At 37.6% G+C, this 16,390-nt stretch overlaps 1 protein-coding gene across 6 annotated transcripts in view; it reads right to left on the bottom strand.

The window, feature by feature from the left end:
- Window positions 1-14,700: 14,700 nt before the first annotated feature.
- ZBBX (zinc finger B-box domain containing) overlaps window positions 14,701-16,390 on the bottom strand; it is a 105,914-nt gene continuing 104,224 nt past the window's right edge. For all 6 annotated transcript variants that reach the window (XM_070403637.1, XM_070403641.1, XM_070403642.1 and 3 more), the window contains one exon: window positions 14,701-14,959. In XM_070403637.1, coding sequence (XP_070259738.1) covers window positions 14,833-14,959 — 127 coding nt within the window. In that variant the 3' untranslated portion in view covers window positions 14,701-14,832. The remainder of the gene's footprint in view (window positions 14,960-16,390) is intronic.

The following is a 16,390-nucleotide window of genomic DNA, read 5'->3' as shown; positions in this document are numbered from 1 at the left end:
AATCATTATTTTATGTTTTTCTTGGTCCAAGTTCAAGTATTTACAGTCCTCAAGAATTTATAATTTCTGTTATTCTATTGCTAAATGTGTTCTTAACCATCCCCATGATCCAACTTATCTGTCTTTATTCCTAATGGCTCCACGTATAAACTATGGGGCATTAAAAGAGAATGATTTCTCTCTGACAGCTAATTGTCCCATTTTTTCTTTTTTGAAATACTTAAAAAAATTAATAAAGCAGCAGATGAGAGTGAGATGGCTGGGGGTTTTAATGCCTTAAGCACTTTAACCTTATCCTACAGCTCAGGTGATCTGCTTGGCAGGCATATCAACGGGAGGGAACATAGCAGGTGGAAAAGAAGATATTAACAGGCTCAAAAGAATGGCAATTAGCAGTCCATTATCTCCACATCAGGACCAGATTGGTTTCCCAATAAGACTCTGAATTAACCAGGCTTCACATTCCAATGTCAATCAATTAAAGCACGTTGTTTTATTTTTTTTTTTCAGACTTAGAGTAAACGGATATATATTTGCTTAATTCCACTTATTTTGTATAAACTGTCATATGAAAGGTCTTTTTGTTCTGCAGATATGATTGATGTAATTTCTGAATAATATCCAACCACAGAAGAAAATAGTATGAAACTCAAATTAATATAATTTAATAAGTATAATAGCAAAAGTTTAAAATCATCATTAAATGGTGGGAAGTAGGTAGTTTTACCCTGACAAAAATATAGGTGTGTGGGAAATATAGCATAAGCTTAATATATAATCATATGAAATTTTCCTTTTAAGTTTTGTCATTTGTTATCCCTGTAAATGCCAGGACCTTCTCTCCATTTGATTTAAAGCTTGAAAGCCACCACTCACTGCTCTTTCTCTTATTTGTGACACCCAACCTCACTGGAAAGGAAGTAGGCAGATCTCCCCTGATGAGGCTGGAATGGCACTTTTGTTAATTGGCATAACCCAGGCTAGAGAGAAGTTTTCAGTAAGGTCAGAATTAGTTACACTTTGCCTGCTTTCCTCTACCTCTAGCCAAAGCAGGGCAAGCTCTCTTGTTAGGCTTGTTCCTGCATATATTCTGAGTCCCTTTCTGTCTTTTATTAGGAAGCAATTTGTTGTTCAGCTATCTCTCAGAATCAAGTTCACCTTGGCTTTTAGTCAAATCTAACCTCGGGTCTCATTCAGAAATCCTGAAACTTTTTATATGTAAACGCTTTTAAAACTCTGAAGAGAGCCATGGACTTGTACTGCTCTACAAAACCATGCAAGTTTACAATTTTATGGGACAGTTCTTCAGAGATCCTTTCCTCCATATTCCAGAGACCCCAAGCTAACAAATGCACTTCAACCTAATTATCTGACCAAGTTTCCATGTATACCATTGTTAATGTTTTGATGACCCACAATTTTATCTTGCTGTGATTCTGACTTTTATACCGTTGTAAAAACCTTACTCTATTTACTAGGAAGAAGACAGGGTATCAGCTAATTGCTCCTCCCCTTTATTTGCAGTAAGTCCAGACCATTCTCCTTGCCTACAACTAGGTGATGGCCCCTTCTCTGAGCGCCGATCAAGGGACTATGTCTTCAGTTTAGGTCTATGACCCTCCTGATCTCCACAGGTCCATCCAAAAAATATTTACAAATATATCTACAAATTCTTTAAAACCAGGGAAAAAATCCTCTAATATTGAAATAAAAAGACTTTAAAATCTTATTTGCTCAGCTTCTTACAACTATGAATGAATGAAAATAGGTTGTAGAGTCACTTTACACATTAAGAGGGTCTCGTATTACTTTCAGCAGAACTAGAGGCTACAGAGTTAAAATCCTTCTTAAATTGATAAAAGTGCATCATCAGAACAATGACTCAGCTTTTGGGTCAAGCTGAGTTTTTCAAAAACAAAGTGCTCTGTAATTGATCTTCTATGCTTTAGACTACGTTCTATGTATTTGTGCATTGTGCTGCACTAACCATGTACACAGTAGCATTCCACTCAAAGTAACAGTCATAAGAAGGACTCATTTCTCATTAGAGTGCACTTAGAATGAGAACAATGCTATTTCAATGTTTTAGATGAGAACTCTTTGTGGAGAAAAATCTTATACAAAGAGTAATAGGGAAGAGAAAGAAATAGTTTCTGTGACTGAAACTTGGGTAGGGGTCATAAGCTTGCTCCCTGATACCCTCCACCCCAAGGGGTCTTCTTGGAACCACCAATGCTCCATGGAACAGAGTCTAAAGTACATTGACAGAAAATATTTTTCTCTGTGTTGAATCAAATTTGCATATGACAATGCAAGAGATAAATATCTGAAAGAACAGTGCTGATAATGCTTCCCATCTTACACAAAACCAAAAAGGAAGACAGCCCATGATCCCATCACTCATTTTGCCAGAGGTCCCTGGTGAGGACTGTTTTTCCAGGAACTCAAGAAGGCAAATAAGCACGTTGCTGTTATACTGAGTGATACACCCCTGTCATGTATGGCTGGCTTCAGCTTGTCCGCACACATCAGTGGAGGTCCCCCTTGTGCTCTTTCTATCTTGACATCACTACTTAATGCATAACTTGAAAAATAGACACTATTGCTTCCTGTCCATTTAGGACAGATTGTCAGGTCCCTAGAGCTTAGAAGAATTTACTGATCTCTGATGTCAAACCTTAAGATAACCTTAGCACATAGAAATTCAGAATCTTCCATTTTCAGGCTATAAATTGCCTGAATACGAAACTGAATGATGATTGCTTAGCTTATTAATGGGAAACCTCAAAAGACAATGGTTGCCCTCTCTATGTGGGCTATTTCTGCCACATAAGTTTTGCCAAGAATGCTTTTCAACCCTCACCTAACTATAGTAGTTGACATGGCAAGCCTAAATCATTCTCAAGACCCAAATTGAACATAACTTCTTTTGTGAAGCCTTCCTTAGCACACATCTCACAGAGGTGAGTTTGGTCTGCATTCATTAGTGCAATTATCTTGTGTCTATTTATGTGTCTATCAGACCATAAATTCCTTGAGGCAGGATTCATGCTTTATTTATTTATGCCTCGAAGTTTACTTAAAGGACTAGCACATAATGGAATCTCAAAAATGTTTATTAGGTGGTTGATACTGACTATTGATATCAGTAAGGTGTTTCACAGAATTGTTCTGTGGGCAGGCATACTATGAAATCTGATGATCCAAGTGGTACCTGAGCCTACAGCCAGGTGGAAATGTCATATTCCACCTTTGGAAGAAATATGATCACTGTGAAGCTAAGAGTATATATATTATCACATATCTAAATTCTATTTTTGATATTTTATTCAATCATGACCTATTAAATATCTACTAGATTTGAGGCAATGTATCAGACGTTTTAAATTTTTTTTCAAAGAAACACATTTTTAAGAATTAAACTGATTTACCTATAACAAATTTTAACTATCTTTTAACAGTTCACTGTAGTGAGAAACAGCAGTAAGGAAGTATTATACATATTGGCAAATGCAGACTCTGGAATTGGAGGCCTATACTTGCAATCCAGCATCCTCACTAACTAGCCCAGTCACCATTTTTGTGCCTCCATTTTCTCACATGTAAAACAGGGATTAATAATAGTATTTACCATGTTCGGTTATTATGAGGTGATAAAAATACTTGCAATATATTATAAGAACTCAACATATGCTATGAAGTTATTGTAGAATGTTTCTCCTATCAACTGCCCTCTCTACAGACCTTCGCAAAGAAAAAAATATTCCTCATTTGATCAATATTTATTAACCACCTTCCCTGTACCAGACATGTTCATGACTAGTAACATAGTCATGAACAAGACAGTGCATGCCTTCAGGATGCTTACATTCTAATGAAGACACTAGGTAAGAAGGTAAACAAGTGTTCTCTGTAGTAATATTGGGAGTAGTAATAATGTGCAAGGAGAGGGAGTGAAGAGGTATATGGCTCCTTTACAGTGGCCAGTGAAACTTCTCTGAGATATTTTTTAAGTAAAACCTGATTCTGGAGGAGCCTTATGAGGATCTAGGGGGAAAGTGTTAAAGAAGGTAGAGTGGATACAAAGATATAAAGTTAGAACTTTCTTGAGATCAAACAACAGCAAAAAGGCCAGTGTGCTCAGAGTAGGGTGAGCTTGAGGAAGAGGCGCAGGTGATGAGAGCCTAGAGCTAGGTAGGGTTCTATTCACAGGAGGCTTTGGTGGCCTTTGGGAAATTCTGGCTTTAGTTCTGACTGCAATGTGAGGACAGTGGAAGAGTTTGCACTGTGGAAGCATGTGACTGTTTCTGTGAAGTAGAGACATTGGGTCAAGTGTGAGAGGAGGGAATTTGATTAGGTGGAACTTGTGTAGGTAGTTAGGAGAAAGCAACTTTCAGGGTATATATTATGATAGAGTTAATATGACTTACTGCAGAATGTATATGACTCTGCAAGGAAAATAAGAATCAAAGATGACTATTAGTGTCTTTGGCCTGCACTATCATTTAAAAAATGGAAGACCAAAAGAGGAGCCAATTTGCAAAAGAAGATCCACGGTTCTGTTTGGGGCATGCCGATATCCTAATCTGGAGTTAAGGGGGTGATGTTTAAAATGAAATTATGTATTTCAGATTGGCTAGGATCATTTAGACTGTAGATATATAAGAGGTTGCAATAGTGTACCCTGAGCACATCAAAATTCAGAAGCTGGAAAAGGAGAAGAAATTTCAGACAATGCTGTGAAGTCCAGTCAGTAAGATAAAAAGGAAATCATGAGTGTGGTGTCCTCAAGGACATCTGAAGAACAACTTCCAGGACATCAACCACATCCAGTGATGCTGAGAGGCTAATCTGAGGTCTGGGAAATATGGAGATCACTATTGACAAGAGCATTATGGCCAAATGATGAGAACAAGAGCATAATTTCATGGGTCAAAAAAGATACAGGAGGTGAGGAAATGGAAGTGGTGTATAGACATGTTTTATTAGGAATTTTACTATGCAGGAAGCAAACATGATTGTGAATGGAATGGCTAAAGAAGAGGATTCAAAAAAAAATCTGTTTTCAATTGAAGGTATAACAGTATGCTGTTCCCTCTCTAAAAGGAACCTTTTGGATTGAGCAACAAGAAAAATTTATATCTCCTTCATAAACAGATCTCCCACTAAATCGGTGGTGGGTATTCTAAAGGGTATTCATTCCAAGAAATTAGATGCTTGACCTGCATTTAAATTTTGTACACTTAGGATTCCATAAAGAAAATGCAAAAACACCTTCCTTTTCTTCAGGTAGCAATTATGTTGCCTGGTGTTGTAGAATCAAGTAAAATAATTTCTCTAAATTTATTTTTTAAATGGAAGCATTTTATTTCTACATTTTAGAACAGAAGTACCAAATAATGAAAAGTTGGCCATTTATGATAAGTACAGTCTATGATTCTTGTTCATAGAAAAAAAATTTTTTGAGCTATTCAGAGATGTCCCAGAAATCAGATACCTTAATTCATAAAAGGTAGAAAATATTTCTTTAGAAATATTGACAATTAAATCTTGACTAGCTTCATGTCAAAATTGTCTTTTCATAACAGTGCAATGAACTGTTTCATTTAATACAAACTAAATGTGTTTTTAATGATGTTATAATAAACCTAAAATCTTGAGAGTGATGCTGTCAAAGTATAATTGTTTCAAACTTGGAAAATAAGCCATTTATCCCCAGTGCAATGTTTATTTGCAAATAAATGGCCTGTTTTCACCTTGGCATTTTCTGATAGCAGGAGGAGGCATATCCTTGGAAAAAGTTCTGTTATCTTTGTTCCTTATTTTAATCACAAGCATCTGGATGAGGCTTAGTTCTCCCTCGATAAAGAAGAAAATGGAGCCATTTCAAGAACCAATAAAGGGGAATCTGTGTGCGACAAGCATGAGTCCCCCTCAGAATCATCTGGTTCTGGATACCAGGGGAGCCAAGGGAAGCACATGCCACATTTGTAACATTGCTTTGAAAATCTTCCGGGACCTCTAGAGAATACTCTTCCCCGAGGGAAATTTGGTGTGAAATTTTGCCTCATTGTTGTCAAGTAGATCAGTCCTGGAAATAAAAAAGCGTCTATGATGAGGACATTAGAGAACAAAATGAGAATGGAGCTCCTGGTTACTCATTTCCAGCAATGGCTCTTTGAAAATAGAGTAAAATTTATACTCGAGTCATATGTGAGAAGATGGCCTTGGGGACGGCTAGTAGGAGCACCTGCACTTCAGGTTGATGTTGTTCGAGGCTGATGGCACCACCTGCATAGTTCCCATACAGTCAGGGTGGTCCTGACGTGCCACTAACCCTTAATACGCTTTCTATATTCTAGGAAATAGAATTTCCTTTACTGTCCACATCCTCACCTCCCCGCCAACATTTACCACTTGATCCTACAAACCTTATTCCCACATTAAGTTCCTTACCTCATTGTCTTTCAGAGAAGTTGATGGTATAGCAAAACCACTTCACTTTTTAAAAATTGACTTAAATCATTGTCATGGGCTTGCTGAGATGCAGGGGCCACTTTTTATAACAAGTTGTTCTTCCCTCGCTCCACACCATGGCCTGGCAAGGTTGTTTGAATCTGATTCATCTCTGGGCCCTCCTTAGGCCACCATGGCTCCAGTTTATATTTTCAAGTCAGGCAGATGGTGGCCTAAGGAGGGCCCAGAGATGAGTCAGACTCAAACAATGAGCCAAGATCTGAAACAGTCCAAGAAGTGCCCATCAGTAGGTGAGTGGATAAAATGCTGTGGCACATTTACACAGTGGAATACTACATGGCTGTTAAAAAGAATGAACTCTTACCTTTTGTGACAGTATGGATGGACTGGAGGTTATAATGCTAAGGGAATTAAGCCAGTCAGAGAAAGACAAGTACCATATGATCTAACTCACATGTAGAATCTAATGAACAAAATAAACTCACAATGAAACCCAGTCATGGATACATGGTACAGACAAAGAGATGTCAGAGGAGAAGTGGTGTTGGGGGGGAGCGGGGGAGGGCATGATGAAAGAAGATGAAGAGAATAGTCAAAAATCATATATGCATACTCCATGGACACAGATAACAATGTGGTCACGGCAATGGGGGACATCTGTAATAATGTCAATAATAAAAATAAATTTAAAAAGAAAATATAAACTGGACCAATCAAACTTTTCTCTTGATATAGAATTGAAAAGCCAATCCAAGTGACTGAAATGTTTAGTGGAGAGGGATGCTATGAGGCACAGTGAGAGGCCTGATTAAACCATAATAAATTAAATCATTGGCCATAGGCAAAGTGTATGAGTGAATATAAGAAGCTATTAGTCAGGGAAGATAGAGCTAACATGCCCCCCAAAAGCAGGGACCCATGGGTGTCCATACCATCCTGAGAGAGAAGTGTCTCAGGTCTAGGAATTCAAAATTCCTGTGAGGTCAACTCTTCCATAGTTCTTGTTCTTGGATTTCCATACAATTACACTTCTTACTAAAATAAACTCATTGTATTTCATATGTTGTGTGGGTTTCTATACTTGAAGAAAAAAATATCTAACTAAAGTGAGTTACCAGTACAGATGGCTGAGTCAAGTTGGATGATTGTTGCTTAGCTTTCAATGAATTGAGAAAGAGAAACTATCTTCTTCCCATAGTTCTGTGGAGTCTGGCCTTACAAACAAAGAGATGCATATTCAGTCACATAGCTTGACAACATAGAGCAATTCTGTGACATAAATCCCAGAACACTGGACTGAGATATGGCCAAGAAATCTAGGACTCCAGGCTACAAATCTTTAACTTTTGTGGTAGATTGTTTTCTTTAATCTTAAAAAAACCCTTTATATAAAACATATCCAAGCATAGATGCTTTTGTTTAGCAACTCAGTCCCCTTTTATACTCCTCACCTTAATCATGAAACCTTAAAAGTCCCCAGAACTCAATTTAAACGCAATTGATCTCTCATTTTATATATGGACTATGAAGTATTTGAGCACTACTATCAATTCTATATAATAAAGAGATAATATGCAAATTGGCCATCACATGTATGGGAATATAACCATGAGGCTTTACCTCTGAGATCATTTGTAATCTCTGGCTCTACCAAACTAATATTCAACATTCCTATAAGAAAGTATTTTATATTTGTTCTCTATGTAATCTTGTAAAAATTTTCAACATCATCGGTTTCAAATTCCCTAGTATTTTAACATTCATTTGAGACAAATATTTCATATCGCAGTATTTTTAACAGAGCACATTGAACGCCTTTGCCAAAGCAGATTGGATTTGGGCATCAGCCCAAAGACTGAACTTTAAAGAGAAGTTGAATGTGTTTCAAGAAGTTCTAAGGTGAAAACTTGAAGCTGAATAATGATGAGGTCTCTGTTTGTGTAACTTAACTGTGTCTTTCAGACTGAAAAAGAGACATGGTTTATATTTAGAATTGAGTGGTTTAAGTATAGTAGTGTCTCTTAAATTTGACTTACTTAAATTTCAAAAGGTTGGCTTTCTACCACATATTTCAAACCACATTTACTGCAAAATCTATATACTGTATTCTGAAACCAAGCAGCTGTGGATCAGAAATTATAGCATTAGAGCCTGTGACAGAGGTTTCAGTGCCTTCAGGATCCACTCTGCCCATCTTCCCTGGTCACAGAGCTCTGATTTTATTCTGAGCAGCCATGTGTTCATTATATTCCCCAATTCCCTTGGATCTAGACATGGCTAAATTTGGCCAGAAAGGCTATACGAAGAAGAGTTGTGTGATACTTCCAGGAAGACTGGTTTAAAGGAAGCAACCTCACCTAGGAGACACCTATCTTGCTCTCCTCACTTTCCTCACTCTGATGCTTCAAGCACGGATTGTGATGGCTAGAGATCTAGGACCATCTTGGATGACAAGGTGACCTTGAGGATGGCAATAACATAGTAAGATGTAGTGGCCATACCAGCTCTTGAAACGCTTACTCTCAGAACTTCTGTCCACTGCTATTATTTTGTTGGTGGTGTTTCCAGTAATATAAATTAAGCCAAATTCTAACTGACTCAATAGCCTAACTTCCAAGCTATTCTCCCAGAACTAGGCTATATGGGGTCAGAGGAGAAAGTAAATGTGATGATTACTTTGAAAAATTAAAGATGCATCTGTTCACCTCCCACTTGCACTTGTAGGTCTCATTTTTTAAGTACAAAAGTTAAGAACTGTGCCATGTTTGAAGAAGCAAAATGATCCTTCTATAAAAATATGACGATTACCTCAGAAATGTGAAGTTATATTAAACTTTACCCTAAACATCTCTTTCATACTTAACTTCTGTTGAATATATAAGGTTTAGTTAATTTTAAAATAAGGGTGAAGTACATATTCTCCCCTGGGAAATCTTTCTAAGCATTTGTATCTAGAAAATTGTGTATTTGTTTTCTGTATAACTAAGTATATTTATGGCTTCCTTCTTTCAGAAATAAGAGCAAATAGAGAGTCCTTTCAGAACAATTTTTCTGTATAGTTACTGTGTATTATCTGTATTTGAAAAAAAAACACAAGATAACTCCATCAATCAATTATTTTCACTGTAAATGTAACTGTCACTTCACAGAGAACATTAAGAATATCCACTTCTTTTCCTTAACTATGAAAGACATTTGCATTAAAAAAGGAACATCTTTATTTCCTTAGAGTTCATCTATGCATGCTGGTTATTTCCCAGCTAAAGTCATAATCTTGTTTGCAACATCATAATCATTTACCCAGCAAACAATCAGGATGTCACTAACAAAGAATTATGACTTTAGGTGGGGGATAAAATACAGGCAGAGATGAACTCTGAGGAAATAAAGATTGCTCTTATGAAAATGTGGCTAGCAATAAATAACCAGAGATGAAAATTATGCTGAAACAGAATATCCCATAAAAACAGATTTGGGGAGGTATAAATAGTATGTTTTTAAAATTTCTCCTCTCTGAAAAATACCATGCACAGAGTGTTTATAAAGCACCAGTAGAATTTTAACACTTAAAAACTCTGAATTTTTAAAACAGAAGAAATCTATAAACATAGTGAACAATGTTTCAGAAATATTTTTAATGAGATGAATTTAGATATTTAGCTTTAAACATAAGTGCCAGCTTTATACATCATTCAATCTAATCACCCTGCTCATTGAAAGCATTGTTTTCGATATTCAGTGATTTTTGTGAATCATTTATGTCAACTTGATTCTGAATTCAGTAACTGACCCATCCATTAATTTGCCTCTTGATTCAACAACTCTACCCTAAATTCATAAAAAGTGATGATAAACATGGCAGAGCATGTTCCAGTGCCTAAAGTGTTTCACATTTTTCTGAGCTAAGTAATGTCAGTATCTTTTTCTCCAATGCATGAGGAAGAAACACTTTTAAATAAGTGATCTGCCAGTTAGTAAACAGTGTTAGCTGATCACCTCTGTTTCTTCCTCTACATACATCATGTTGCCTTCCCCTGGGAAAAGTTAGGGACTGAGATGACTTATCAGTTAGATCCTGATCATTCATTCATTCATTTATCATTGATCATCACCCAGTCTAAATTAGGATTATGCTAAGAGGTTAAGTGTATAATAGTGAACAAAAGAGACATAGCAATGAAATGTATAGTCTAATTGGGAGACATACATTCAATAAATAGACAAATTAATAATTATAGGTACCATGAAGGGAAAATTAGGATGCCATTTAAAAATAACAGAAAAGTACAAAAGAGTTTAGATAGAAAGTAGAGAAAGTCTCTATATTTTGAAAGTTTAGAGAAATATATAGCACGTGGCCAAAAACAAGATGAGATAAACATAGCTCAAGATCTTTCCAACAATTGAATCACAGGGACAAAGTGAAGTGTGTTTGTTTTCTTGTTGTTATTGTTTTTTTATGAATCAAGGTGTTAGTCAAAGTATCAGAATCATTTTTGTAACATTCATTTGTTCAAAAACACTTTTCTGTCTGCCACACAGATAAGGCACAACATTAAGTGGTATTAAGGGTAGTGTACCCTTGGCCTGTGTTAGGTGACACACCAGATGTGAAGGACTAGATGTGAAGGACTTCAACAAATATCGAACAGATTAAAATTATATATATATATATATATATATATATATATATATATATATATCCCTAATATGCAAATAGACTAAACAGCAGGACAACCAAACAACTGAACAACTGGTCGCTATGATGAGCGATGACCACCAGGAGGTGTGCACGGAACATGGCGTGCGTGGCCACAGCGGGATGGTGGGGGCGCCAAAGTGGGGTGTCAGTCTCTGTCATTGGGGTGAGCTCTGGTGGTTACTGAAAATTATTTGCTCCTATGCATGGTGGTCCAGCCCGGTGCTCGCACCTGCTGCCGGCGCCCACATCTACTGCCAGCGTCAGCCCCACTTAGCACTTGTTGCCTCACTGGAGCCGCTGCTCGCACCTGCTGCCAGCGCCCAGTGCTATCAGTGGGTGAGAGTGGTGGCTGCCCTCCCCGGTCGCCCCTGAGGGCCTCTCCACCTCCTCCTGCTTCTGAGGTACTGTCAGTGGGTGGGAGTGGTGGCTGCCGTCCCCACTCGCACCTGCTGCTGGCACCAGCCCCAATCGCTCTGCGCCATCTGTGGGTGCCAGCAGGGCTAGAATGTGGGAGTGGTGGCAGTGGGAGCGGGGCTGCCTGTAGACATGGGACCAGGGGCCATGGCGGGAGGGGCCGAGGAGGGGCATGGAGGATGGGCCGAGACCGGCCCCTGTACTCACCACAGCCTCGCGACCCACAGTTCCTTTCAAGGTGCACAAATTTGTGCACAGGGCCCCTAGTCAAATACAATTTAATGTCAATTTGTTTCCACCATGTGTATGTTCAGAACTGTAAAATTTAATAAGCCTATTATACCACCAGGCAAATCTGAGCATAAACTACTAAATGCCAACATGCATGTAATATCATGTGGTTGTTTGTCTAATAGTTGTGACAGGCACACCCTACTAACTCTAGTAGCAGGAATATGGCTATGATGTACCTGGAATGTCTGTAACTCAATTCCACAGACAGAACTGGATGCATGCCTTATACAGCAATTTTAAACTTGAGCTTCTAAATGAGAGAACACATCACAGCCGCTTCAGGCACAGGCTCTAATCTTATTTAGTTTTTATTTCCTCATTAGACTAATGGCAAAGGAATTAAGGAACTTTTCTAAATGTGTGGTTATGGGAAGCAAATAAAAACAGAAGGGAGTCTGCTCTGCTCTGCACAGAGGACCCTCATGTTTCATTTCAATGCCATATTGCAAAATAAATGACAAAGTCAATGGTCCACTCTTCATCTCAAATTCTGGCCAGAAATCCACTGATGACAACTAATTATCAGCTTAATTTCTTATTTTAAAATTCTTATGTTGTAAAAGGCAATGTCATCTTATAAAATGTCTTTCTGAGCTAGTTCATAAATGACTCAAGCTATGAGTGAAAACACAGAAAGAATACTGGCGGTCCTCTTCCCTAATGAGAATAGGAAAATATCTTCCACTTTGTCTGAGAAAAACATGAGTTTTATAAATTGCATCCAGAGGAACAATTTTCTTCATCAGAACTATAAGGATGATGTTGTCTCAGAGCACAGGAGTGTAGGGAGAGTCAAGAAACGTTAAACCTGAGCAAGCATGCTAAAAAGAAAAATAATGTATTTGAACAGGCAATCCCCATTTTAGCTACAGATAATTCAGAAAGCTAGCAGCCTCGGGACAAGATGCCAGGAGGTTTCTGAGACAAATGATGAAGATTCAAGGGTGACTCACTGTTGTCTCTACAGGATTATGATAGAGGAAGTGCCCAGAAGACAGTAAAAATACTGGAGAGTCACACTCTTATTTTTAAGATATTTCTTTTGTGAATTTTTTTATTCTGATAGTATGATTAACTTTGCTGACTTCTTATTCATTTATGTTAATCACTTTTAATAAAGGGCATTTTTAGATTTAAAGACACACCAATGGCTATAGGTTTCTTCATCATTTTCTATCCTTTCAGTAAATGATGTGTGTGAATGTCAGTACAATTTATCGATGCCGTGGAAAGAGGATCAAAGATGAATTTACACTTAACAACCATCTGTCTTGTGTAAGGGTTTACTATCCAGAATCACAGAGAAGACAAAATGATGGCACAACCAACCTGCAGGGATATTTTTTTCTGATAAATCCACAAACTCCTTAAAGGGAAGCCATCCTAAAAAGTCCGTAAAAGTCTCTCTCCACGTATTCTTCTGCTCTTGAGAACCTGAATTCTCAGTTCCTATAAAAGGTTGAACACCCACCAACCCAAGTAACTGCTATTTCCATTGGCTATCATAGCAGTCATTCAAAGTGATTGTAGTAATTAGAGTTCTCCAGAGAAAAAGAATCAATTGTGGAGTCTGGCAAATCCAAAATCTATGTGGCAGCCTGGCAGTCTGGAGACTCAAGAAGAGGTGATGCTGCAACCTGAGTCTGGGGGAAGTCTGAAGGCAAAATTCCCTCTTCCCTGAAGGACCTCAGTCTTTCTTCTCTTAAGGCTTTGAAACTGATTGCATGAGACTGGGCAGTAATCTGTTTTATTCAAAAATCTACTGTTTTAATTGGTAATCTCATCTAAAAATACCTTAGCAGAAACAGCTAGAATAATGTTTGACCAAATATCCTGGTACCATTGCCTAGCCAAGATGACACATAAAATTAACCATCACACTGGCCCTCCTAAAATAAGATGCTTTGGGGACCTTTTGTGTGTGTGTGTGTGTGTGTGTGTGTGTGTGTGTGTGTGTGTTACTAGAACAGAGAACAAAGTATTATTTCCTCCTTATTTGGGGTCCCTTTTTTGTGTTTTTTTTTTTCTAGCAGCAACTTTTAAAGCTATCAGAATTTCTATAAATGTCAAAACACTAACAGAAAAAAACAAAAATATACCTATAATTATCAAAGTAAAAAAAGGATTCCAGACACACTTAATGATACTGCCAAGTATTACTTGGCCCTCAAATGTGTACTCTTACTGATGACATAACTACTTAAAATATAATTTGACAATTAAATATTACTTTAAATGTAATTATGCTGTAGTCTATGGTAAATTCTATAAACACAGATTTAACTGTTATCTATAATAATAAAAGCATAATATGCTAATTAGCCCAGACATCCTTCTAGATGACCTTCTGGATGAAGCCTGGGCTTTGAGGGAAGCCCAGGTCCCAGGTGCCAGAGGGAAGCTGGTGCCAGTAGCCGGGGGTTAAGAAAGGCCTACTCTTGCATGAATTTCATGCATGGGGCCTCTAGTTTATTATACTATATATTTTATTGATTTCAGAGAGAAAGGGAGAGGGAGAGATAGAAACATCAATGATGAGAGAGAATCATTGATCAGTTGCCTCTTGCATGCCCCTCACTGGGGATCAAGCCCAAAACCCAGGCATGTGCCCTGACCGGGAATCGACCACAACCTTCTGGTTCATAGGTCACGCTCAACCAGAGTCACACCTGCAGGTAACTGTTACTTTTCTAAACTCACCAAATTTTACTAATAGGATCTGCAATATAGATTATTGTTTGACACACAATATATTATTTGGAAGAAAAAGACCTTAAACTTTTAATTTTACTAACTTTTATTAGTCTGAAAATCTTGAAATACCAGAAACATTAATGAAAATCTCCAGCACTAGAGAAGTAATTGCTTGGTTACTTTTATTAGTTGTTAACTTTTTTTCCAATTACTTTGGGTAAAAAAAGTAAAAAGTGATGAACAAATGACCTTTAGGTGCTCTTCGGCCATGGTAGTATGATGACATGTTGCTTGTCAAGGAAGTCCTTTTCCTCCTCGTCCTTGCTGCTTTCAGAAAGTGTCAGGAAAGACTGAATCTCAGTATCTTTCTCAGAAAAGCTGGAAATACATTAAAAGATCAATACACAATATACAGAACTAGGTTTGAACTCTTCATTTATCTTCTGATCAATACTACATACGTAGAAGTCACTGGAGGCAGGCAGATGGGAGGGGGCCGCCTCAGACAGGGGCCATAATTTTCAACATGCCCAATATACCAAGCCTCCTTTTAATGAGAAATTCTCGTCATTTTCCCTCTCCCAAGAAATAAGGCCACAGTGGTACCAAGGAGAGAAGGTTTTACAGTCTCTGACTGTGTCTTTTACCGATGATTCAGAAGGCACTTTGGAAACTTGCTGAGCCTCGGGGTCAACATTAAGGACATTCATCATTACAGTGGCTGTTTAATAGAATCCCAATGAATGTAGACTGCCAGATAAATCAACTCTTTTGTGTACAGTAAATTAGGACTATGTGGATAGCCAGTTAAGATATGCCAAAACCAGAATGAATGACAATAATTATTGAGTTATTTTATTTTTTGTGTTTTATTGTGGAGAGGCAGCTCTGTTGGAGGCTCCAGCGTGTAAGATTCCAGGGTTGGAGAAGAGGTAGAGTGGGGAACAGTGGGGGGCCTGCACCACTCAGATGTTCTGGTTTAAGTGATCTCAATTGTCAGTCCATGTATGGCACTAAATATAAAATACTTGCCTAACATTCCATGATGGATATAACTGTTCTTTGGATTTTTTTTTTTTTTATGTCCAACACTGGCTAAATAGCAGAGCCTACACTCTCGTCTGTGAACCAGTGCAGATCTAACTGTGAATAAAAATGTTCACTGGTAATGACATTTTCATGACATTCTTAATTTTAAAGCACAGTGTTTTATTCTGTTAATGTGTTCCCCTTACGTGTTTGTACTAATTGTTCTTTATTTTATGAAACGGTGGTGACAGTAAGTGGTAGGTTTCTTTTATCTTTAATTACTTTGGCGGGGGGTTGGGGGAATGGCAACTCTAGATTTACCCCTTTTAAAAATAAACTTTTAGTGTTAGAAATGCAAAAAGCCAAGAAACACGGCTAAATTATCTCCTCCTTCAAAAAACAAACAAACAAACAAACAAAAACTCTTGCTTTCCTTTTACTGCAATATCAGACTTCAAACCAATCAAAGAAATTTACAATACAAGGGGCTTTTATTTACATTTATCACAAACTCTTTTTACAAGGAGTTCCAGTATGTCAACAGTAGAGTGACATGGTAAACTACATTTCTTAAGCATTTATTAGTATATTAGTATGTTCCCTATAAACTGGTCACCATTCCTAAAAGCTCTTACCTTATGTGAGGAACGAGTAAAATGGTAACAAACTGAATTATGCTATCATCAACAGCATGTACTTGATTTCAAGAAAGAAACCTCTCAATATTGTATTCTGAAAACTTTATTCACATTGAGTAAGATTCTACTAATGCAAAGTATT

Source organism: Myotis yumanensis, unplaced genomic scaffold, assembly GCF_028538775.1.
Source record: "Myotis yumanensis isolate MYYU_CA2020_CCGP unplaced genomic scaffold, mMyoYum1.0.hap1 SCAF_2, whole genome shotgun sequence".
Taxonomy (NCBI): Eukaryota; Metazoa; Chordata; class Mammalia; order Chiroptera; family Vespertilionidae; genus Myotis; species Myotis yumanensis.
This window is presented reverse-complemented; position numbering and strand designations above follow the sequence as displayed.